Source organism: Elaeis guineensis, chromosome 7 (assembly GCF_000442705.2).
Source record: "Elaeis guineensis isolate ETL-2024a chromosome 7, EG11, whole genome shotgun sequence".
NCBI classification, from domain to species: domain Eukaryota; kingdom Viridiplantae; phylum Streptophyta; class Magnoliopsida; order Arecales; family Arecaceae; genus Elaeis; species Elaeis guineensis.
Genome location: NC_025999.2, coordinates 38576670 through 38602496, shown reverse-complemented (window position 1 = coordinate 38602496; position 25827 = coordinate 38576670). Strand labels below are relative to the sequence as shown.

The 25827-nt window shown below is 47.9% G+C and overlaps 1 protein-coding gene across 1 annotated transcript in view; it reads left to right on the top strand.

The window, feature by feature from the left end:
* Positions 1–15046: 15046 nt before the first annotated feature.
* LOC105036351 (chloroplastic import inner membrane translocase subunit HP30-2) overlaps positions 15047–25827 on the top strand; it is a 64185-nt gene continuing 53404 nt past the window's right edge. The window contains exon 1 of the mRNA XM_073260906.1: positions 15047–15442. Coding sequence (XP_073117007.1) covers positions 15152–15442 — 291 coding nt within the window. The 5' untranslated portion in view covers positions 15047–15151. The remainder of the gene's footprint in view (positions 15443–25827) is intronic.

Below are 25827 nucleotides of genomic sequence, written 5' to 3'. Positions count from 1 at the left end.
TTTGAAACTTTATTCAGCTTTCAGTACAAAGGCTATCCATGAGAGTGATCAACCCATTGAGTGTGCCTTAGCATTATCATCAGTATTAGCATTCCATACAGCATTGATATATATCCAGCCGACACCTTCTTGCAAACTATTATACCCAATGGGGTCCAACAGCATCAGATGCACCATCGATTATCCATGGTATGGGTGCGCTATGGGATAATCGACGGTAGCCTAGCTACAACATGACTCATCATTTGGTTACCCTTGTTTGGTACATAAAGTTTGGAAGTGTATTAGAAGATTTGAAGTTTCAGTTATAGCATTATTCATTATTCAGTTTACTCACGTTCAGCTTATTAAAGTTTGACAGTATATCAATAGTTCAGTTTTACGTGCTACATCCAGTTCAATATGTTATACTTAGTTTTATGTGTCATATTAAATAAGTAACTTCAGTATTTCTGTTTCTCCATTGTTAGATGATTTATTCATTCAATGAGATTTAGGTCTCATTATGTGATTCTTTACTTTTACTTGATAGATGTAAAGCACATAGCTTAGCATAGAAGTGGCATTATCAGCACTTGTACCAGTAGGAGTTGGTTGTGTCGGCTAGTGGAATGGAGCCTTTTTGGTTTTTGGTTATACTAACTTATGTATGGAGTTTATGTTGAGGTTATACCTTATGATGTATTATGTCTAAACCAGTAGATGTTAATGATTTGTATCCTTAAACCCTGTAGAAAGATATGGAATTTTAAATGAAAGTTTTGTGTATTGTTTCTCAGCTATATGGATGATTTGAAAATCTAATTGAGATTGAGGTTGGTTTGAGTATATGTTTAATTGCTTGTATTAGTTGATGCAAAGGCTTATTGAATTAATTATGAACAGATTCTCAGCTTAGCTATAGTGAGTAATTTTCTCCTTCATCTTTATTCTTAAGGGTGGGATGTAGCACGTTAGTCCAATTTTAGGGGTAGGATGTTACAATATTAGAGGAGAATCCTCTTTATGTACCTTATGCAAATGCTGAAGATTCTTCAACAAATGATGAGGATAGATATGAGAGATGTCTGATTATGAGTAGCATTCATAACAGTATTGCTGATATGTTGTGGAATGATAGATCATGTTAAGATTTCAAATTTTTGTAGCAAAACAAATTTTTTTATTGAAATGGTTTAATAGATGTTTATATATTAAAGATTTTACTTTTTATAAACAATCTCTGCCCCACAGTAATAGAAAATTTTTATTTTATTGTGAATTGAAACTTTTAAAATTTACCTACAAAAATAATGCCATGAACAACTATACGATTCCATTAATTCTTAATTCAAACTTAAAAAATATCACATAATTTTTATTTTTATTATTTTATAATTTATTTATTTTATAATTTAATAAAGCTGATTTCTATTACATCTATTATATTTAATGGAGCTAAATATTTAAAGTGATGCTAAAAATAAATAAAATGAGGTTATATCATTTTATGTTATTTTGTATATAATAGCTTACTGACACAGCTAATTTTTATCAAATATTAAAGCTAACATAGCTACACTACAGCTCATAGCTCAGACTATAGCTACAACTCAACATAACTATAGCTATAGTTGCATGCCAAATACAGCCTTACTCTACAATATAGTAACATATTATATAATATAATAATATAATGATAATATTATATAATATTTTATATATTAGAATACTATATTGCATTATATTTTTAGGCAAGATGGGATGACTATGTCCATCTTATAACAACATGATACATCTTATATATTTTACAAAGATATTTTTTTTATAAAAATTTTTAAAAATAAAATATAATAAAATTATAAATTCTCATCATTGCGTAATATCTAAATTCATAATTATATCCATTCTGTGTAAATATTCAAGCTATCTATTTAATATCATATTTAAATATTTTTTCAAAAATATATTATTATACAATAGAAGAAACATGGATGGTTATGAACTGTCTATTTTTTAGATAAAATAATTTTGATTTATTATTTAATAAAAAGATCTTTTTATTTATGTAAGTCAATAAATTAAGTATATTTATTATTTTAGTTGTATATATTAATTTTCTTTATTAGAATAAAGAAAGAATTAACAAACGAAGAGAGGTGTATTACATATAAAAAATTTTAATTTAAATCTTTTGCATTATATCCTTCCAAACATTCAAATTTACATGAATATCCTCATAAAATTACTATTTAGATATATACCTTTACAAATTTTTTTTGTACATCTATCTATAAAGATATTTTAGTTATTTTAATTTTAAATTATTAATTTTTAATGATGTTAGATGATATAGGTACTGTTGGGTATAAAATACCCACAGCCGAAACCCTCAGCGGAATCGACTACAGCACAGCTCCGCCCGGACTCCTACGGGAGCCGGGCTCCGCCTCCGACATCAACTACAGAACAGCTCCGCCCGGACTCCTACGGGAGCCGGGCTCCGCCTCCGACATCAACTACAGCACAGCTCCACCCGGACTCCTACGGGAGCCGGGCTCCACCTCCGACATCAACTACAGAACAGCTCCGCCCGGACTCCTACGGGAGCCGGGCTCCGCCTTCGACATCAACTACAGCACAGCTCCGCCCGGACTCCTACGGAGCCGGGCTCCGCCTCCGACATCAACTACAGAACAGCTCCGCCCGGACTCCTACGGGAGCCGGGCTCCGCCTCCGACATCAACTACAGAACAGCTCCACCCGGACTCCTACGGGAGCCGGGCTCCGCCTCCGACATCAGCTACAGAACAGCTCCGCCCGGACTCCTACGGGAGCCGGGCTCCGCCTCCGACATCAGCTACAGAACAGCTCCGCCCGGACTCCTACGGGAGCCGGGCTCCGCCTCCGACATCAGCTATAGAACAGCTCCGCCCGGACTCCTACGGGAGCCGGGCTCCGCCTCCGACATCAACTACAGCACAGCTCCGCCCGGACTCCTACGGGAGCCGGGCTCCGCTCTCGGTGTCAACTGCTGGTAAGCTCCGTCCGGACTCCTACGGGAGCCGGACTTCACCTTTAACTTTGATTGCAGAGGACTCCGCCCGGACTCCTACGGGAGCCGGGCTCCGCTCTCGGTATCAACTGCTGGTAAGCTCCGTCCGGACTCCTACGGGAGCCGGACTTCACCTTTAACTTTGATTGCAGAGGACTCCGCCCGGACTCCTACGGGAGCCAGGCTCCGCCCGCAGCTTCAGCTCCGAGAGGGTTCCGCCCGGACTCCCACGGAAGTCGGGCTCCACCCACGACCCCAACCGCCAGGAGGACCCCTCCCGGACCTCTACAGAGGCCGGACTCCGACCGCTGCCAAGCTTCAATCAACATATCCGCGCCTCCTGGCAGGTCACAATAACAACCATGATCCTGTTCCACTTCCTGTAGCAGATTCCACGCAGCTCCATCACCCCCTGCGGCGGACCCATTACTCTCTGACAGGCTGTGTCAACGGCCACGATTCTGCTCCACTCCCTGCGGCAAGTGCTGCGCAACTCCACTACTCCCTGACAACTAGCGGCAACGGACGCCGCTCCACTACCTGCAACTGGCTCTACGTGGCAGGCCGTAACAATAGCCACGTGTCTACTCCACTATCCTTCGCAATAAATTCCCCTGGCCATGGGCGGCCCACTACCAGACGGTTACAAATGTCGCCATCAATCCGTTGCCTCCTCCGCCTATAAAAGGGGGACCCAGATACGTTATTCTCTAAGCTCATTTCTTATCTCAAAACTCTGCTAAATTTTCCGTTCGAGCACTCCATTCTTGTTGAGGCAGAGAACTGACTTGAGCGTCGGAGGGTCTTGCCGGAGCAACCCCACCTCCGCTCTAGACTTTCTTTGCAGGTCCCGCGGCGACCGCGGCTTCCCCGACTCCAGCTTCTCCGGCGCAGGCAGATTTTTGCACCAACAGGATTGGCGCTAGAGGAAGGGGCTGTGTCTTCGCAGTACCCTTGTTCTTAAAGGAGTGCTCAACAGATCCGCTTCCGGCCATCTTTTCCAGCGCCCAATCCTCCTTCCCTCATCTGATGCCCTCTCACGAGGTCTCTGCACAACTACCTCCGGCTATGGTCGCCGGTAAGGGGTGGCCGGATGATCGGTCTCTGCCGGATTCTGTCAACGTCATCTCGGGGGAATCCCGACGGGAGGCAATCAGCGTACCAGCTGCATCCCCCAAGCGATAAAAAGTTGAAGAACCCATAACCTTCACTGAAGTGGACACCCAAGGAGTCAAATTCCCTCATAATGATGCGGTCGTAGTTTCCTTGAACATAGCAAATTACGACGTCCGTCGCATTCTCGTCGACAACGAGAGTTCGGCCGACATCCTGTTCTACAACGCCTTTTCAAGAATGGCCACTCTTAGCGGTCATCTGAGACCGATTTGCTCCCCCTTGATAGGGTTCACCGGTGACGCCGTTCCAACGGAGGGAATGGTAGCTCTGACTGTGACCGCGGGTCAGTATCCAAAGCAGTCCAGAGCTTTGGTGAATTTTCTGGTGGTAAAGGCGTCATCTGCCTACAATGCAATCCTTGGCCGACCCGGCCTCAATGCCCTCAGAGCTGTTGTTTCAACCTACCATTTGAAATTGAAGTTCCCCACCGACCAGGGGATCAGAGAGGTCCGGGGAGACCAAGCCCTGGCCAGACATTGCTACAACATCGCCTTGCAAAGAAGCGATCAAGCGGACCTCTGTCCGGTCGATGGATTGGATGCTCACGATGACCTCACTGAAGAGAGGGGCGGTCCTATCGAAGACCTAATACCAATCCCTTTGAATGATGGGAACACGGAGCATGTGGTGTTAATTGGCTCCAACCTGGGGGAGGAGGTGCGGACGCGTCTCGTAGATTTCCTCCGAAGGAATGCGGACGTTTTCGCATGGGTCCCGGTGGACATGCCGGGGATCGACACAGAAGTCATGGAACATCATCTGGCGGTCGACCCTAAACATCGACCGACAAAAGAAAAAATCCGGAGTCATGCCCCGGAGAGGCAGAAGGCGATAGCCGAGGAAGTGGATAAGCTTCTCAAGGCCGGATTTATTAAGGAAGTCAATTATCCTGAGTGGATCTCCAATGTTGTTTTGGTCAAGAAAGCAAACGGCAAGTGGAGGATGTGTATCGACTTCAAAAAGCTGAATAAGGCTTGTCCAAAGGACAGCTACCCCCTTCCCAGAATCGACCAACTGGAGGACGCTACCTCAGGCCATGAGCTCCTAACTTTTATGGACGCGTTCTCCAGCTATAATCAGATTAGAATGGCATCGGAAGATGAAGAAAAGACAGCTTTCATCACTAATCACGGCCTTTACTGCTACAGGGTCATGCCGTTCGGCCTCAAGAATGCGGGCGCCACCTATCAACGACTGGTGAACAAAATCTTCAAAGAGCAGATCGGCCGAAACATGGAGGTTTACGTGGACGATATGCTTGTAAAAAGTAGGTCTTCCAGAAATCATGTCGCCGACCTCGAGGAAACCTTTGGCGCTCTTCGAAAGTATAGAATGAAGCTGAACCCGACCAAATGTGCTTTTGGGGTAACCTCAGGAAAGTTCCTGGGCTTCATGGTATCGGGGCGCGGGATTGAGGCCAATCCAGAGAAAATTCGCGCCATCCAAGAGATGACCGCCCCAAGGTCGATCAAGGAGGTTCAGTGCCTCACGGAAGGATTGCGGCTCTTAATCGCTTTGTCGCGAGGTCGGCCGAACGATGTTTGCCCTTCTTTCAAACCCTCAAGCAGTCGAAGAACTTCTGTTGGACCTCTGAATGCCAACAGGCATTCAAAGAATTAAAAGGCTACCTTAGCTCACCCCCACTGCTGGCGAAGCCCGAACCTGGGGAGGAACTATTTTTGTACCTGGCAGTCTCTCCCACAGCCCTCGCAGCTGTCCTTGTCAAAGAAGAAATGAAAGTCCAGCGATCGGTCTACTACATTAGCCGCGCGCTGAGGGACGCCGAGACCAGGTATACTAAATTAGAAAAACTGACCTACACCTTGTTGATTGCAGCTCGGAGACTCCGACCTTACTTTCAAGGGCACACGGTGACGCTACTCACCGATCAACCGATCAAGGCGGTTTTGCACCGAGCTGATACCTCTGGAAGAATGGCAAAATGGGCAATCGAGCTCACAGAATTCGACATCAACTACAAACCTAGACCAGCAATAAAGGCCCAAATATTGGCAGATTTCATAGTAGAGTGCACCATCCCAGAGGAGGCCGAGCCTGAGCAAAGCAAAGTTGACGACCTGAAGACTCAACCGAACTCCCCCAACGAAGAAGCCAGTCCCTCCGATTGCTTTTGGACCCTCTATGTGGACGGATCTTCCAACATGGCAGGCACGGGTGCAGGCCTGATCTTGGTCAGCCCGGAGGGAGTCGTCGCGGAGTACGCTCTGCGTTTCGAGTTCCCCACAACAAAAAATGGAGCGGAATATGAAGCTCTGATTGCAGGATTAAGGGTCGTCAAAGAGCTTGGAATAGGTCAACTCCGGGTGCACAGCGACTCCCAACTTGTGGTGGGACAAGTCAGCGGGAGCTATGAAGCACGGGAGGACAGTATAGCCAAATATCTTGAGAAAGTAAAGGAGTTTACCCCCATCTTTAGCAGTTTCGACATCAGGCAGATTCCAAGATCGGAGAATACCAGAGCCGATCTTTTCTCCAAGCTGGCGACATCGGCTCCAGCCGAATTGCCCAAAGACGTCCTCTTTGAAGTTCTAAAACATCCGAGTACAGAAGAACCGCGGCCCGTAATGGAGATCGACCACGAGTCCAGCTGGGTCGACCCACTGATAACCTTTCTTAGAGATGGAGTTCTCCCCCAGGATGCGAAAGAGGCCCGAAAACTCCGAAATCAAGCCTCCCGGTACATCCTTTATGAGGGCAAATTATACAAAAGATCATACTCCTTGCCCCTCTTAAGGTGTCTCCGGCCCTCAGAAGCTGACTACGCTTTATGGGAAGTACACGAGGGGGCTTGCGGAAACCATTTGGGTGCCAGATCTTTATCCCACAAGCTACTCCGCCAAGGGTATTACTGGCCAACAATGCATCATGATTCGATTGAATATGTCAAAAAGTGTGATCGATCCAGAGATACGCCAACATCCAGAGACAACCCGCTACCGAGCTCACACCCTTGAGTGCCCCATGGCCTTTTGCACAATGGGGGATGGATATTTTGGCCCCTTTCCCATGACGTCTGGGCAAAGAAAGTTCCTCCTTGTAGCGATCGACTACTTCATCAAATGGATCGAGGCCGAACCACTAGCAAAAATCACAGAAGCAAAAGTACAAGATTTCATTTGGAAGTCAATCGTGTGCAGGTTCGGTCTGCCTAGAACCCTAATCACTGATAACGGACGGCAATTCGTGGGAGCAAGATTCGCCGAATTCTGTGAAGATCTAAATATCTCCCACAACTTCACATCAGTAGCCCACCCTCAGGCGAACGGCGAAGCTGAGGTAACTAACAGAACCCTGTTGCAGGGAATTAAGACAAGGCTTGAAAAAGCAAAAGGAACTTGGGCGGACGAGCTTTATCATGTGCTATGGGCGTATCGAACCACCCAGAGGTTACCTACAGGGGAGACTCCCTTTGCTTTAGCCTTCGGTACGGAAGCCGTCATCCCGATCGAGCTTAAACTCCCGTCGGCACGAGTCGTGACATTCGATGAACCCCAAAATGCACAAAGTCTCAGAACCAACCTCGACCTGCTGGAAGAAAGGCGGGAGATTGCTCAGGTTCGAATGGCAGCCTACAGACAGAAAGTTGCTCGATATTACAACGCCCACGTCAAGAGCAAAGCCTTTAAAGCAGGAGATCTGGTGCTTCGACGAGCTGCTGTCTCACAACCTCAGGACCGGGGGAAGCTCGCCCCGAACTGGGAGGGACCTTATGAGGTCAAAGAAGTAGTTCGGTCCGAAACTTATTATCTCAAAGAGCTCGGAGGAGCCGACCTCCCGCGACCGTGGAGCTCAGAAAACTTACGGATGTACTACCAGTAACTTCATTTTAATCGAAAATCGCATACCCATGCGTCTTTAGACAATTCAAGCAAACTGTGTCAAAAACAAAAGGGCAATCTCATAAAGTGAAGGCCCGATTCTTTTAGACCGGATGGGGGGAGAGACCTTACAACGCCCATATGTGCCCCCACAGCCCTGTTAGGGACAGGAGGAGAACCTCGTCCTAACTTGAGCAAAGTCGAAGGCCCGGTTCTTTTAGACCGGATGGGGGAGAGGCCTTACAACGCCCATATGTGCCCCCACAGCCCTGTTAGGGACAGGAGGAGAACCTCGCCCTAACTTGAGCAAAGTCGAAGGCCCGGTTCTTTTAGACCGGATGGGGGAGAGGCCTTACAACGCCCATATGTGCCCCCACAGCCCTGTTAGGGACAGGAGGAGAACCTCGCCCTAACTTGAGCAAAGTCGAAGGCCCGGTTCTTTTAGACCGGATGGGGGGAGAGGCCTTACAACGCCCATATGTGCCCCCACAGCCCTGTTAGGGATAGGAGGAGAACCTCGCCCTAACTTGAGCAAAGTCAAAGGCCCGATTCTTTTAGATCGGATGGGGGGAGAGGCTTTACAACGTCCTAATGTGCCCCCACAGCCATGTCAGGAACAGGAGGAGAACCTCGTCCTGACATGAGCAAAGTCGAAGGCCCGGTTCTTTTAGACCGGATGGGGAGAGGCCTTACAGCGCCCTAACGTGCCCCCACAAGCCAGACTGATAATGAGAGGAAAATCTCACGCCGGCTCGAGCAAAATGAAAGGTCCGGACTCCTACGAGAGCCGGGTTTCAACGACAAAGAAGACTTCACCCGGACTCCTACGGGAGCCGGGTTCCAACGACAAAGAAATTTCATCCAGACTCCTACGGGAGCCGGATTCCGACGCCAAGGAAGGCTTCACCCGGACTCCTACGGGAGCCGGGTTCCAACGACAAAGAAGATTTCATCCGAACTCCTACGGGAGCCGGATTCTGACACCAAGGAAGGCTTCACCCGGACTCCTACGGGAGCCGGATTCCATCCACGACGCCAAAGAAGGTTTCATCTGGACTCCTACGGGAGCCGGGTTCCGACGCCAAGGAAGGCTTCACCCGGACTCCTACGGGAGCCGGGTTCCATCGCCGACATCAGCTACAGGACAACCCCGCCCGGACTCCTATAGGAGCCGGGCTCCGCTGACAACAGCAACTGCCGATAGGCCTTGTCCAGACCCCTACGGGACCCGGACTTTGCCTGCGACTTTGATTGCAGGAAGACTTCGCCCTGACCCCTATGAGAGCCAGGCTACTCCAACTTCAGGAGGGCTTCTCCGTTCGGACTCCCAAGGGAGCCGAACTTAGCTCCGACTTCAGCAGAGAAAAAATCCAAGCAAAAAAAGGAAAGCAAACAGTGCCTGAAGGCAACGGAAGCTCGAATCCCCAAATTCAAGCCCTAGGAGGGACTTCGGGCCCGAAGGGCCCCAAGCGAACCTGCAACCGTCGACGGAATGACAATCGAGTATCTTCGAACGACGTAAGAGCCGAAAAGTAGCTCGGCAAATGACAACCCCACATGAACAGAAGAGGTCGTCGATGACCTTGGGACGACGTGAAAAAGAAAAGAAGAAGAGAAGGAAGAAAGAGGAAAGGAAAATGAAGAAGTTCGACAGACAACTATTTAATGCGAGATGCAGACGAGGTAACAAAATCTCTTTTTCATTTAACAAGAGTATATGTTACAAGACCCGGTGGGTCAGAAAAAAAAAGAAGAAGAAGAAGATACACGTCACCGCAAGCCTCGCAAACACGGTTCGGGAAGGGTGAATCGGAGGCTGCTCCGAGCTGCGAGCTCCTCTTCCCGTCTCTGTCCTTCTCAGTCGCGTTCTCCAGTGCGTGTAACAGCGCTCGCCCCATCTCGCCTCATTCTGTCTCTGAAGTCCCAACCCTAGCGAGAAAAGGGTGGGATAGATCTCCGGAGGCGGTAAGGACAACGGCGGCAGTAGTGAAGACCTGTTTCAAGAAGAACCGGAGTCACCTTGGAAGCGGTAGCGACGCCAGAGATGTGCCTCATCTCCGAATGCTCCACGACAGCCGCCACCCAAAATGCTCCGACAAGGTCGGCATGCGCTACTTCCACCATCTCCGCAACAAGTTCCACTGCCCCACCATCGACGCCGACCGCCTCCGGTCCCTCGGCCCCGACGGCGTCAAGGATCCCGTCATGGCTTATGACGGCAGCTCTGCCCTCTTGACCGGTATCACCCCGCCTTGCTACTCCGAAATTCGCGGGCAAAATAACTTCACCGACAGCCCCCGTTACTAAACCCCTGTTGTTGAAGGAATTCTTCCCTGAGCTTCCTTTAAAACGACGGAGATTCTCACCGGCTGTCGTTCTCCTCCTCACCTTCCTCCAAGCCCTAGAAATCCCCTCAAGAACAGCCTCCGGGGTAGAGGACATGGTGTAGAAATCCTCAGAGAAGAATTGGGGGGCTGAAGAAGGCAAGGACTGGTGCGAGGGAAGCAAGGCTCTCAGGCGAAAGAAAGGCGCCAGGATGAAGCCATGAAAGGACTAGGGGGTTTAAATAGCCGACGGATCCTAGCGCAGTTATGGCGGCGAGTCTTCCTGGGCCAACTGGGGCGTGCCACGTGTCGCGCTTATCCCCTTCATCGCTATCGAGGGTTGACCGTTCGCAAATTCCCGTAGCACGGCGCTTGGGGATCGCATTTCGACGGGGGTTCCGAAAAGACTCTTCAGGCCACCCTCACCGAAAAGCAGGCTCTGACGTACACACATTAAATGCCGAAATATCTGGAGGTGGCAGTGCGCAGGATTCAAAGGGACGGTTCTGGCTGTGCCCATCTCTCTCTGTACTTCCTTCGTTTGAAATTCAAACTCGAAAGTAGGGGGACTGGTGTTGGATATAAAATACTCACAACCGAAACTCTCAGCGGAATCGACTACAGCACAGCTCCGCCCGGACTCCTACGGGAGCCGGGCTTCGCCTCCGACATCAACTACAGAACAGCTCCGCCCGGACTCCTACGGGAGCCGGGCTCCGCCTCCGACATCAACTACAGAACAGCTCCGCCCGGACTCCTACGAAAGCCGGGCTCCGCCTCCGACATCAACTACAGCACAGCTCCGCCCGGACTCCTACGGGAGCCGGGCTCCGCCTCCGACATCAGCTACAGAACAGCTCCGCCCGGACTCCTACGGGAGTCGGGCTCCGCCTCTGACATCAGCTACAGAACAGCTCCGCCCGGACTCCTACGGGAGTCGGGCTCCGCCTCCGACATCAGCTACAGAACAGCTCCGCCCGGACTCCTACGGGAGCCGGGCTCCGCCTCCGACATCAACTACAGCACAGCTCCGCCCGGACTCCTACGGGAGCCGGGCTCTGCTCTCGGTGTCAACTGCTGGTAAGCTCCATCCGGACTCCTACGGGAGCCAGACTTCACCTTTAACTTTGATTGCAGAGGACTCCGCCCGGACTCCTACGGGAGCTGGGCTCCGCTCTCGGTATCAACTGCTGGTAAGCTCCGTCCGGACTCCTACGGGAGCCGGACTTCACCTTTAACTTTGATTGCAGAGGACTCCGCCCGAACTCCTACGGGAGCCGGGCTCCGCCCGCAGCTTCAGCTCCGAGAGGGTTCCGCCCGGACTCCCACGGAAGTTGGGCTCCACCCATGACCCCAACCGCCAGGAGGACCCCTCCCGGACCTCTACAGAGACCGGACTCCGACCACTGCCAAGCTTCAATCAACATATCCGCGCCCCCTGGCAGGTCACAATAACAACCATGATCCTGTTCCACTTCCTGTAGCGGATTCCGCGCGGCTCCATCACCCCCTGCGGCGGACCCATTACTCTCTGACAGGCTGTGTCAACGGCCACGATTCTGCTCCACTCCCTGCGGCAGGTGCTGTGCGACTCCACTACTCCCTGACAACTAGCGGCAACGGACGCCGCTCCACTACCTGCAACTGGCTCTACGTGGCAGGCCGTAACAATAGCCACGTGTCTACTCCACTATCCTTCGCAATAAATTCCCCTGGCCATGGGCGGCCCACTACCAGACGGTTACAAATGTCGCCATCAATCCGTTGCCTCCTCCGCCTATAAAAGGGGGACCCAGATACGTTATTCTCTAAGCTCATTTCTTATCTCAAAACTCTGCTAAATTCTCCGTTCGCGCACTCCATTCTTGTTGAGGCAGAGAACTGACTTGAGCGTCGGAGGATCTTGCCGGAGCAACCCCACCTCCGGTCTAGACTTCCTTTGCAGGTCCCGACGGCGACCGCGGCTTCCCCGACTCCAGCTTCTCCGGCGCAGGCAGATTTTTGCACCAACAGGTACATATGCCAAAAAAATATATTTTATAAAGATACACATGCAGATATTAATTTTGAAAGAATATTCATATAAATTGAAATATTTAGAAAGGTATACATGTAAAAAATCTTTTAATTTTCTTTAAAATATTTCTTGCAATGCAAGTAAGGGCTTTCCTGCTATTTAGACAACTAAACTCTATCAACCTATTTTTGCATGATTAAACTATTTTAAAAAATTTTAAAGTAGTATATTGTTCTAATCTAATCTATTATATATATATATATATATATATATATATATATATATATATATATATATATATATATATATCTTAAAATTGAGGCTTCTTGGTTGGCAAAGCCTCCATGAACGTAGAAGCCTTCATTTGACATGTGTATCTATCTCGACAGTAGCGAACGATGGACTCGAGTTGGCATTTACAGTCGAGGAGCTAGTTGCGGTAGTTACTGGTAGAGTCACAGAAGCGAGCGTCAATCTGGAGGAAAGTTTGGATGAATTGGGCGATGATCTCGAAGTCCTCGACGTCAATGGCATGGTGGGCACTATCAAGGCAGTGGGAGCACTTAATGATGGCATCGATGCGGAAGAGAGTGGAGTGGACATGGGACTAGGTGAGATCAAGCTCGTGGACCTTTCGACTAACCTAGTCGGTGAGGTCGGTGGAGGAGTAGACAGAAGAGATGAGGAGACCAGCTTCGGAGTGGATGAGGTCGAGAAGATGCGAGAAGTGGTGGAGGGAGAGGAGGTGGCTGCTGAGGTCGGGGAATTGGACAAGGATAGACTTGAGGTGGACATCGAGGCTGTGCTAATAGGCAATGCCCTCGTGGAGGAGGCAGGTCATGGTGCCCACATCGGTGAGAGAGCATAATTGGGCAAGGGTCTCGGGGCTCTCGAAGTCCATCGAGGGGGACGAGGGTGTCAGATTGGAGTAGAAGGGCCCTGATCCAGATCCAAGAGGGATGCCAGTGCCATTGGGGAGACAACCGCCATGGCTGATCGCTCACTCAGAAAATGATGGGGTGCAAAGAGAGAGTGGAGATCCATCGATCGATTTGAGAGTTGGGAAGAGGTTTTATTTTGTTTTTCACTCCACCGTTTGATCATATTCTGTTGATGGAGAGATCATTTGACCCTCCAGCATTAGCCAACCACTGAATGGGAGATGCCTGGCCTGAGCACATGGTAAGGTAGAAGGAACTATTATTGTCTAATTCATCCAAAATTATTTATTACGAAATCTAATATATCTAATATATATATATATTAAAATGGTGCGTTGGTAGAGTCTCCATTTGACACATGTATCTATCTCGGCCTCCTCTTTGATGCGGATGCCAATGGCACAACAAAAAGCCCGAGTGAGGGTCTCGATCTTGGACATCTTGAGGGAAAAGAGCTCAAAGCTGGAGACAGTGGCGGAGGGGGTCTTTTGGCCAAGGGACTTGGTAAGGCAATAGTGGTCTTGTCAGGCTTGGCTAGCCAGTGAGGAGGATGGCGCGACTGGCAATCTTGCCCTTGCAGATGAGCTAAAGGATGAGGCTAGCAGCCTTGAGGCGGACTGTTGGCTGACTATGCCCTCGGAGATGGCACGGGTGTCCAGAGTGGAGTTGAGGTCCAGGCCACAAATGTGTAAGTGGGTGCCGATATGCTCGATCCAAATGAAGTTTTGGCTCTTTGAGAGCATCTTGAACTCTACCATGGCAGCAAAAAGAGAGAAAAGAGAGCGAGCTCTGAAGGCGAAGAACAAAGTAGGTAGAAAGCCTAGACGAGGGCCTTAGTCTTGGACATCTCCATTGAGAAGAGCTCAGATTTGGAGATAGTGGCGAATGGGGTCTTCTAGCCAAGGGACTTGGTGAGGCCCATGGAAATGACGGTCTTACGGGTGTCAGGTTGGTCGGTAAGGAGGATGGCACGGCCAGCGATCTTGCCCTTATGGATGAGCTGGAGGATGAGGACAGCGGCTTTGCAAATGGATTGTTGGCCGACTGTATCTTCGGAGATATGTGGGCCTCCGAGCGAAGCTGAGACCCAGATCGCGAACATGCAAATAAGCGCGATTCGCTCGATTCAGATGAGGTCTCGGCTCTTCGAGAGCCTCTTGAGCTCCATCATGGTAATGGAAAAAGAGAAGAGAGAGCAAGCTTCAGATGCAAAGAGAAAAGTAGAGAAGAACGAATGTTAATATAGAAATAGGACAAGGATTTTAGAAGAAGTTGGACGGCAAGAGGTCCATGGAGAATTTCAAATTTTAAAAAAATAAAATAATTTATAATCTACATTATGTATAAAATATATTTTTTTTATTATTTAATTATTTTTAAAATATATAGAATAGATATTAATAAATTAATAAAATAAAATATTATTTTAAGAAAAAATTGCATCCAATGGCATGGGTTGCAGGCTAGTTGAAATGTGAAACGTACGTGTACGTGCCTCAAGTAAATTTTAAATGTACAAAATAAATTTCTGACCTACTACCTTTTCGGACTTGAGAAACCGAAATCTTTGTTCCAAAATGACCGATATCTCCGCTTCAAATAAAAATGTGGGTGCCTTGGCGCCCCACTGGCAAAAGGAGGACGGCAGGGAGATCACATCCGTTCAAATACGAAACGCAAAGAAGAATTCGACTCACGATTCCCACGCCTCTGTTTTCGTTGCCGTAGCTTTATCCGCAAAGCGAGAGGGCGAGTCCCTTCTCCCTCTTTCGCTCTTAAACGGCGTGAAAGGAAGAGAAAGAAGTCGGCAGCGAGCAGCCATGAAAGAAATGCAGGGCGCTGTGGTTCCGCCGACTTCCCCTCCCGCGAACCCCATCGAGCAGCTGCAAGTCCGGTTCAAGGAACTGGAGACCGGCTTCAGGACGTGGCTCGCCAAGCAGCCTCTCCACGTGGAGGCTGCCGTCGTCACCGCCACCAGCGCCGCCCAGGGCGCTGCCATCGGCGGCCTCCTCGGCACCCTCACCCCGGACGCCGCCTCCACTTTTCCCACTCCCCCTCCCCAGGCCGCTGGCCTCGACCCCCAGGCCTTGGCCTCCTTCAAGCAAGCCCAGGTTTTTTCTCTAAAACCCGTTCCCTCTTTCTACTCTTTATTCCTCAATTTTTAGGATGTTAGAATTATTTTGGGTGATAAATAGAATCCATTTTTTATGATACGAATATAGTGCTTTTGTAGGTGTTCTTCGTGTGTATGGTGGACCGTACTGAATTTGCGATATGTTCTTTGTTATTTCTACTGTTTATTCGATTCCTTGATATATAAAATATTCTGGTTAGGATCCTTTGTGCCGATGTGTCCATTCATTGTTCTATCATCATCTAGATCCAGGTCAATCGCTTCATTTGAGGGTTTTTTATTTTTGGTTACTTCTCTGAAATGTGAAATGTTGTAGTGAAATAAGGGATATTTTTATTATTTAGAGGTTTTAGAATTCTTTTTCATCGGCACTTTATTGGTGCTTCGATGATGAAATTCTTTTAAGAGCTCCACCTTTCTGCCACCAAGCCCTGATTAACTCCTGCACTGGCTCCTGGTTGAGATAACAATTTCTTATTCTTACCCTTCGTGCTGAGATAGCCAGCTGAACTATCCAAGAAATCTAATAATCATTTCTTAGAAGCTATATGGTTATGTTCCTTCAGAAGCTTGACGATACAGTTTGGGATTTGCAGGAATTACCATATGCATGGAGAAAATAAACAAGCTTATAGAGAAAAACAAAAAGGGATATAGAGACACAGATGGATAAGGAGAGGAATCTGTTTCTGGATGGAGAACTAGAAGTTCATCTTGAAGAGAGCAACCATTCCAATTGATTGATGAGAATTGCAAGTGTTGTGGAGATAACCTGCCGGCCGAGGCAACCCCTCTCCTTAAGGCGCATCCAAGGCAGCTCGACGAAATTGCACCGGATCCGGGCTCGGAACCTCGATCCCATGTCCATTTCAGGCCACCAACTCAATCATCCGTGTGGGTGAAATCCGCAATTGACATCTACAACTAACAACCTCGATTCAAAGATTAGTGGGTGGATTCTCCTCTTCAACAAACTATTAAAGCGTGGTCTAACGGTCTAAAGAACCAGGCCTAATAACCCATAGATTCGGGCTAACAACCTTGTAGGCTCAGGTGCGGTGCTTTCAAGCCTTGGGAGGCCAGGTGAGGAGACATGGTGTTGGCTTCATGAGTCTAGGACTAGTTTGATCTTAGGGTGGAGGTTCGGCCCTCCACGGTCTTGAGGTCCAGGGATTGGGGCCTTGAGGGTCTTGAGGCCAAGTAGATTTGGGTCTTGAGTGGGCTAATCCATGTTTGGGCTAGGTTTGGGTCCAAGAGGATGAGAGCATATCGAGTCATGGGTGTACATAGGCTTGGATTGAGTGCAATCACATTGAGTTAGTCATGGGAGTTTTTCAGCTAGGATTTAATCTATTTATATAGATATATATATATATATATATATATATATATATATATATATATATATATATATATATATATATACATGTAATTAGGTCACATGAAAAAGGAATGAAAAAAAAGCCTTTCTCCTTAACTCTCTCCTCTCTCTCTCTGTTTCTTCATGTCGTCAAAGGCAAGAACCCTAGAGTTTCTTGCCGCCTTATCCAAAGAAGGAAAGAATCAAAGGGAGGTGCTAGGGTTTCTAGCACCTCCATCTCCTAGCCTCCAAGGCTCTTGTGCCCAAGCTCTTGGCCACCCAAAGGGGGGTCTCCACATCCCTCTCTTTGCTGTGGTGGCTGCTTTCCTAATCCAAGGGGCCCACCCATCAAAGGAAGAAGAAGCCAAGGAGGCGCATAAAAAATCTTAGAGGTGCTAGGGTTTGTAGCCGCCTGCCATATTTGGCTCTCCCCTTCTTGCTGCCCCCTTTGTTGGCTATTTGTGGTTGGTTTCAGATCTCCACACCCCCAAAGAAGGTATCCAACAATTGATATCAAAGCCTGATTGGACGTGGAAGGGAAAAAAAAGCCCGTGGAGCGCATGGTGCAGCGCAAGGCAACCAACAAAAGAAGTTCTAGTCGCACTAGAAATCCTATTTGCACCCATCTTGGATCTTTTTTTGCTAGTTTCAGATTTTTCAAACCTTTGTGAGGGCCTCTACATGTGGTAGAAGTCAAGAAAAGGAGCTCCTCAACATCTGGTTGCATAAGGAGGAAGAATGAAGGAAGTTCTCCAAGGAAAGAAAAATCTGCACACTCTCTTCCAAGATATACCTTCTCAAATCTGATCTACTTTTATTGTGATTGTGGTTGGTGCTGACCATGAGCAGCGGGCTAAAGATAGAGTTTGAGAAGTTTGATGGGAAAGGAAGCTTTTCGATGTGGAAGGTTAGGATGGAGGATTTGTTGATCCAACTTGGGTTGAATCCAGCCTTGGAGGAAAGGTCGGAGGATATGACAGATAGATAATGGAGTTCCTCGAAAAAGAGGGCATATTCGATGATTAGGGGCTGTTTGGCGGATTCAATTTTTTATGGCGTGTTAGAGGAAAGGTCATCCAAGGGGTTGTGGTTGAAGTTGCACACTATATATATGGAGAAGAACATGTGCAGCAAGTTGATGCTAAAGAAGCAATTGTATAGTCTTCGGATGTATGAAGGCAGAGATATTGTGAGTCATATTCAGCGGTTCGATTAGATGAGCATGGATTTGCTGAATCTTCGAATGAAAATGGAAAAGAAGGACAAGAGCTTGCTCTTGCTATGCTTGCTGCTTGGTAGTTTTGATCCATTGGTGATGATTTTGCTGTATGGTAAGGAGACGCTGCATTATGAAGATATAGTCTCAGTTCTCAGGTCCAATAAGTAGAGAAAATGGATGACAAAGGAGGGTATTTCTCAGGAGGGCCTCGTCGTAGGGGAGAGAACCAAGAGAGGGAAGGATAGGAGTGAGCACAGGAGGCGGTACAAGTCTTGAAAAAACAGCAAAGAGGCAAGGTGCTTCAAGTATAATGAAGCAGGGCACTTTAAGCGGGATTATCTGCTTCGAAAGAAGTATAAGGGAGAAAAGGAAGGGACTGATTCTCTGAGTGTCGTTGTTGATTCAAAAGAGAATTTCTTCTTGATGGTTTCGGAAGGATCCATGGTGTGTGGAGGATCCGAAATGGCGGCAGCAGCAGTGAAAGAGCAGCAGGAGGCTCAACAGAGCAGCATTGGGTAGCTGACCTTGTTTTCAGTTTTTGCCTTTTGTAGGTGCACTAGGAGGACTTGATATTCAGGTGGTGCGCCATCTAGAGGTGCCTCCACATGGAGAGGGAGGTTTGGCACAAGTTCAGGGCTGAGAGGTGCAAGGAAAGGCGAAAAATTCTAGCAGTGGTGGTGTCGCACTGTACAAGTCGATACGAAATATGCGGCAGCTAGAAAGGAATAGTTCTGAGGAGATGGTATCATATGCATTGGTTGCAGCGAGAAGGGATCCTGAAATCTATGAGGAGGCTGAGGCAAGCCAAGGAGAAGATAGGTAGATCCAGGGCATGTTAAAAGAGCTGCAATCCCTCCAGGAGAGCCTGAAGCAGTGGTTAGTGTAGCTGTCCAGTAGAAGGAAGCCTACAGGACGTAAGTGGATGTCCAAATGCAAGGAAGGACCTTCAGTCTAAGGGGAGACGAACGTCTCAGAGGCCTCCAGGAGAGCTCTAAGGCTAAAGAATTTGGCATTGAAGATGGGGTTTGTATAGGATGTTGTCAGAGTGCATGGCGACAACAGGTTGGTGCAAATGGACCATGCGAAGTTTGTCAAGACTTTGGGGCATCAAAGTGGAGATTGTAAGCTCAGATGTGCTGCTCCCAAATCTTGGGAGGCCAGGTGAGGAGCTATGGTGTTGGCTCCATGAGTCTAGGATCGATTTGGATCCTAGATTGGAGGTTCGGCCCTCCACGGTCTTGAGGCCCAAGGATTGGGGCTTTGAGGGTCTTGAGGCCCAGTAGATTTAGGTTTTAAGTGGGCTAATTCATGTTTGGGTTAGATTTGGATCCAAAGAGGTGAGAGTATGTCGAGTCATGGGTGTACATGGGCTTGGGTTGAGTGCAATCATGTTGGATTGGCCATGAGAGTTTTTGGGCTGGAGTTTGATCTATTTTTATAAGTATATATATACATGTAATTACGTCAAATAAAAAAAAAAGCCTTTCTCCCTAACTCTCTCCTCTTTCTCTCTCTCTTTCTTCATGCCACCAAAGGCAAGAAACCCTAGGGTTTCTTGCCGCCCCATCCAAAGAAGGAAAGAATCAAGGGGAGGCACTAGGGTTTTTAGCGCTTCCGTCTCCTAGCCTCCAAGGCTCTTGTGCCCAAGCTCTTGGTCGCCTAAAGGGGGCCTCTACGTCCCTCTCCTTGCGGTGGTGGCTGCTTTCCAGAGCCAAGGAAGGGATGCCACCCATCAAAGGAAGAAGAAGCCAAGGAGGTGCACAAGAAAAACATTAGAGATGCTAGGGTTTGTAGCTGCCTGCCATATTTGGCTCTCCATTTCTTGTCGCTCCCTTTGTTGGCTATTTGTGGTTGGTTCCAGGTTTCCACGCCCTCAAGGAAGTTCCCCAACAAACCTATGGCTCGACCTCCTTATAAAAGAGGTATGCAAGGGACCCTTAGGTAAGGGATAACTTTAAGAGAAAAAAGCTATCTCTCTCTCATCATTCTCCTCTCTTTCTCTATTGTTCCCGAGCTTTGGTTAACTTAGGCATCGGAGGATCCCTCGTCGAAAAATCTCCAATGAGTGCAGATGATCCTTGCAGGTGCTCTCCGGTGTCTTGAATTTCGGACGGCATTCAGCTCCAGCCACATCAACATTCGATTGGAGTCTCGTAGCAATAGGTTGATGCTAGAGGAAAGCTCCAAGTCCATTTTAAGAGGAAAGAGAGCATGGTGCGGACGAGAGCCCGCAACTCCACCGCTTCTCATCGGCGATCTCTTTGTTGCAGCAAAGCAGTGCCGCTCGAGGGTCTGTTGCTGTGCAGCCTCCTATCATGATGGACTGGCAACCCCTTGATGTCTTGGTCTACTAGATTCAGGCGCTTATCGGTGCCATACAATGGCTTCAGCAGGTGGTGGAGCTGCAACAGCTCCAATAGATGGTGAAGTGGCAACAGCAGGCGGAGTCAAGTCCTCAACAGCTCCATCTCAATGTAGCCGGCAATCTCGCTCCAGGAGCTTGGGGTCTGCCCTCCAGCGACGTTCCCATCGTACTCCTGCTCCCGCACCCCAATCCTCTTATCGGAGCTGGGGAGAAGAGGCTCGGGCACGGAGCCCTTTCCTCCGATGGGGATTCGACCTCAGGTTACTCCCTTGGGTCCAAAAGGATGCACCGGAAGGAGGAGCTTGAGAAGAAGGTTCGGGATATTGAGCACTGCCTTGGAGAGGCCCAGAATAGAGCTCATCGGGACAGCGATGATATCAACTTCAACTCTCAATCCCCTTTCTTTGAAGCTATTCTGAGTGAACCAATTCCGAATCGATTCAAGGTGCCTCAACTGGAGCCTTATGATGGCTCTTTGGATCCTCTCGACCATCTGGAGGGTTACAGGATCCTCATGATGCTGTAGGATGCCTCGAATGCCCTCGTCTATCTTGCTTTCTAGCCACCCTCAGGAAGTCGACATGGACATGGTATTCGAAACTCCAATCTGGGTCCATCCACTCATTTGAATAGCTTAGCAAACTATTCGTTGTCCCGTTTAGCAGCAATCAGGTTCGACCGAAGAATATCGATAGCCTCTTCTTTATCTAACAAGAATAGGGCAAGTCACTGCGCAGCTACATTGTGCACTTTAGTGCCACCACACTAGAAGTGCGCAACCTCGACAAATTAGTGGCAATATCAATGCTCAAGCGGGGACTGCGGAATGAGCGTCTTATTTTCTTCCTCAGCAAGATCTTTCCGAGGGATTATGCTGACCTACTAGCTCAAGCCTGAAAGTACGCACAGGCAAAAGAAGCCCGGACAGCCCGCAAGCAGGCGGAAGGAAAGAAGATCCTCGACAGGAAGAGGGGTTAGGAAGATCCTCGGACAGCCCAACCTGAAGGGGAATCCTCCCGACCATCGAAGAGCTACAGACCGAGGAGCCCGCCTTAGTGGTTTGATAGCTATACCCCTTCGTCTGTCCCTTGATAGCTATACGCTGCCTTAGTAGTCTAAGCCAATGAAAGCCTCTTCGGATAGAAGGAATAAGAGGAAGTATTGCCACTTCTATTGCGACCACGATCATGATATCGAAGAGACACTCCAACTCAAAGATGAGATCGAGATTCTGATTCAAAGGGGCTACCTTGATAAGTACATTCGAGAGTAGTGGAATTAAGCCTTCGAAGAGCCACGATGATGCAGCCTGATGAGGAGAACAATGGCAACTAACCAACGGCTGGGGTCATCAACACGATTTCTGGCTTTGCTAGCGGTAGGGTGCAGATGACCAAAGTAAGGACGGTCCACGGGAGGCATTTGTTTCTTTTTTTGATGATTATTTTCAAGGGGAGCATAACCCTCGTAGTGGCGCTATCGTTATATCACTAAAGATAGCAAGCTGTGATGTAAAAAGAATTATAATGGACAATGAAAGTTTAGCTAACATCTTGTTTGATGATGCTTTTTAAGGAATGAAATTGCCCGTCAAACGACTAAGGAAAATCAATACTCCGCTGGTTGGATTCTTTGGGGATTGACTGGTGGCATTGCTATACATCCATGAAGGATGTTCTTGTTTGGTCTACATCAGACTTGCCAGGTATATCTTCTGTTTAAGGAATGAAATTGCCCGTCAAACGACTAAGGAAAATCAATACTCCGCTGGTTGGATTCTTTGGGGATTGACTGGTGGCATTGCTATACATCCATGAAGGATGTTCTTGTTTGGTCTACATCAGACTTGCCAGGTATATCTTCTGATCTTATTGTTTATAGGTTGAAGATGGACCCTGTAGGGTTTTTGGTGGTGCAGCAAAAGGCCCAAGTGTTTAAAATTTTTTATTCAAACATCTAGGTGCACTAAAACCATAGAACTCAGGAACTCTTGACAATAACAATTAAAGCATAAATATGCAAGAAGTATTAGGAAGCATATCTTTTAAATTCTGATTTGGTGAAGTATTACTTCTACAAGGCATACAAGTATCTGCCCTCCAATGGTGATCCACACAGGAATCAATATAAGGATAGCACTCCTACTTGAATCTTGCTTCAAGAGTTCTAGCCCTTAGAACTCGAATAGCATCGCATCGATCAGGTTTCTTCAAGAACCTGACCTCACCCTTTTGAAGACTCCTCTGGACTTCCCAAACCACTCTTTCAAAACTTTCTTCTCCCTGGTAAGGATCTCACTTAGGCTTTTTATAAATATAGAAAGCTTTGTCTTAAAACTAGATAGATGTAAGAAAGAAGGGATAGGACTTGGACTGTTCTTGGAAAGTTTGGAATGATTTGAAAGCCTGGTGCCTCGGGCCTTTTATAGGTGAATAAGGAGTGCGTGGGGAAGAGTCACATCTCTTCCTCACACCCCTTTATTGGTTGCGTGCCAGAGGAAGAGAGCCTTCTAATAGAAGGACTCTTCCAAGGAACATGACTCTTCTCACCTGCACGCATGCACGCCAAGGATCGGCATTTCTGGTATCTATCCTTTTTCAGAAAATCCTGAAAAAATGCTAGATATGTTCTCTGAGTTTGAATTCAGATAGGAGTCTTATTAGCAAGGGATGCCTCCTATCCCATGACAGAAGGACTGTTCATGCAAAGAGTCGTGTTGGTGCAAAAATCCGCCTGCGCCGGAGAAGCTGAAGTTGAGGAGGCCGCGGTCGCCGCCGGGACCTGCAAGGGAAGTCTAAACCGGAGGTGGGGTTGCTCCGGCAAGACCCTCCGACGCTCAAGTCAGTTCTCTGCCTCAACAAGAATGGAGTGCTCGAACGGAGAATTTAGCAGAGTTACGAGATAAGAGAAATGAGCTTAAAAAATAACGTATCTGAGTCCCCCCTTTTTATAGGCGGGGGAGGCAGCGGACTGATGGCGACGTGTGTAACCGTCTGGTAGTGGGCCGCCCACGGTCAGGGAAATTAATTGTGGAGAGTGGTGGGGTAGACTCGTGGCTGTTGTCATAGTCTGCCACGTATGGCCTGTTGCGGATAGTGGGGCGGCGTCCGTTGCCGCTAGCTGTCAGTGAGTAGTGGGATCGTGCAGCACCTGCCGCAGGGAGTGGGACAGAATCGTGGCCGTTTGCTACAGCCTGTCAGGGAGTAATGGGTCCGTTGCTGGAGCCGCGTAGAATCCGCTGTAGGACCTGGAACAGGATCATGATTGTTGTCGCGATCTGCCGAGGGGGTGCGGATCTGTCGATTGAGGTTCGGCCGCGGTTGAAGTCCGGCCTCCGTAGGAGCCCGGGTGGAACCGCTCTGATGTCAAAGGTGGAGCCCGGCTCCCGTAGGAGTCCGGGCGGAGCCGTTCTGGTGTCGGAGCCCGGCTCCCGTAGGAGTTCGGGCGGAGCCGTTCTGATGTCGGAGGTGGAGCCTGGCTCCCGTAGGAGTCCGGGCGGAGCCATTCTGGTGTCGGAGGTGGAGCCCGGCTCCCGTAGGAGTCCGGGCGGAGCCGTTCTGGTGTCGGAGGTGGAGCCCGGCTCCCGTAGGAGTTCGGGCGGAGCCGTTCTGATGTCGGAGGTGGAGCCCGGCTCCCGTAGGAGTCCGGGCGGAGCCGTTCTGATGTCGGAGGTGGAGCCCGGCTCCCGTAGGAGTCCGGGAGGTGCTGCTGCAAACAAAGTCAAGGGTGAAGTCCGGCTCTGATAGGAGTCCGGATTGAGCTTACCAGCGATTGATATTGAGAGCGGAGCCAGGCTCCCGTAAGAGTCCGGGCGGAGCTGTTTTGACGTTGGCGGCGGAACCCGGCTCCCGTAGGAGTCCGGGCGGAGCAGCGCTTGCTGATGGCGGTGGAGCCCGGCTCCCGTAGGAGTCCGGGTGGAACTGTGCTGATGTCGAAGATGGAGCCCGGCTCCCGTAGGAGTCCGGGCGGAGCCGTTATGATGGAAATTTCGGCCGCGGGTATTTTATACCCAACAAGTCGCATGACTTCTCTCCCTCGTGCGTGCAGCCTTTCATTCCAAGAACTTCTCGATGCCATAAAAAGTTTAAAAAAATACATCTCAACCTTTGAGATGTGTGCCAGAGGGTGGAGGGTGATATGGACTGCCATACAGGTCTTAATCCCAAAGGAGGACTCTTTCCTTCTCCTCATGCCAAAACGTGCGCCTACTCTCTTCTTGCGCACCTAGAGTCCATCCTAGTTTGGACTCTTGGTTACGGCACCTAATAGGCTATGTGGTGCCATTCAATGGCTCCCACACCTAGATCCAAATCCAAATTAATCTATGGCTCAATTTGGTTTGATCAAGAAGTAATATTCGAACCGAATCGAATCCAATTCAAGGAGCTAGGGTTTTCACACGTGCTAGCATGCTGATCGAAAATTCGATTGGATCTAAAATTTCAATCAATCATATCAAATAGGTCATTGGTCAATTCTTTAATGTGCGCGATCTATTGGGTTTCACATCTAGCTAGCAGTAGATCCAGGTGCAAGTTGACCTAATTTGATTAGAAATCTTTTAATCGATTAAGATTCAAACCGTGTCGATCCGAATTCAGCAATTAGAACTCTTTTTAATTGATGATCGAATTAAATTTTTTAATTCGATCAAATCTACAAGTCAAGATTGACGTCTGGCAATGTATCATGACTATCCAGAAGATATAAAATTTGATAGAAATATCAAATATATCCTTCAGGAGCAAGTTATTGGGCAACTCAATCTCTCGATCATCTTGCATCCTGAATATATTCATGAGTATGGAATCATGTCAAACTCAAACATGTATTCATATTGATTCTCCATCAATCGGTGATGACTCCGATGATGAAGCATCAGAAATCCTTTCTAATCTTCATCCTGCTTTGATCAAAGATTTTTTGAGTCATCTAGAGATGAGAATGCATAGAATGTCATTTTCTCTTACTAGGAATGATCAATTCTTTGTTGACCAACTCATAACTTTTATACACATTCCATCATATTCAGAACATCCTGTACATATTTTAATGTCATGCCTAGGTATGAACTAAAATATGGATTCATGTGCACAAGATTTCATTATGGTCTCAGGTCTAAAGATTACTTACACAACTTTCACTTAAAGAATTATTTTTTGACATGCAAGTAAGGCTCCATAAGATGTTCTATGTCGGTGAGTCAATTTAGTAAACTCATTTTCTAATGAGTACTCATATTTTTGTATTAGTATCTTACATAAGTGGTTTGTGAAACAGCCACCCTCTCCATTGAGCATATATAGAATGTGTCGGTCTTTTTGAAATATTGATCTCCAACTTAATGTTCCTACGATCAGAAATATTTTAGATTAGGATTTTAGGTTTCACAGGCATGAACTTTTCATGATCCTAAAA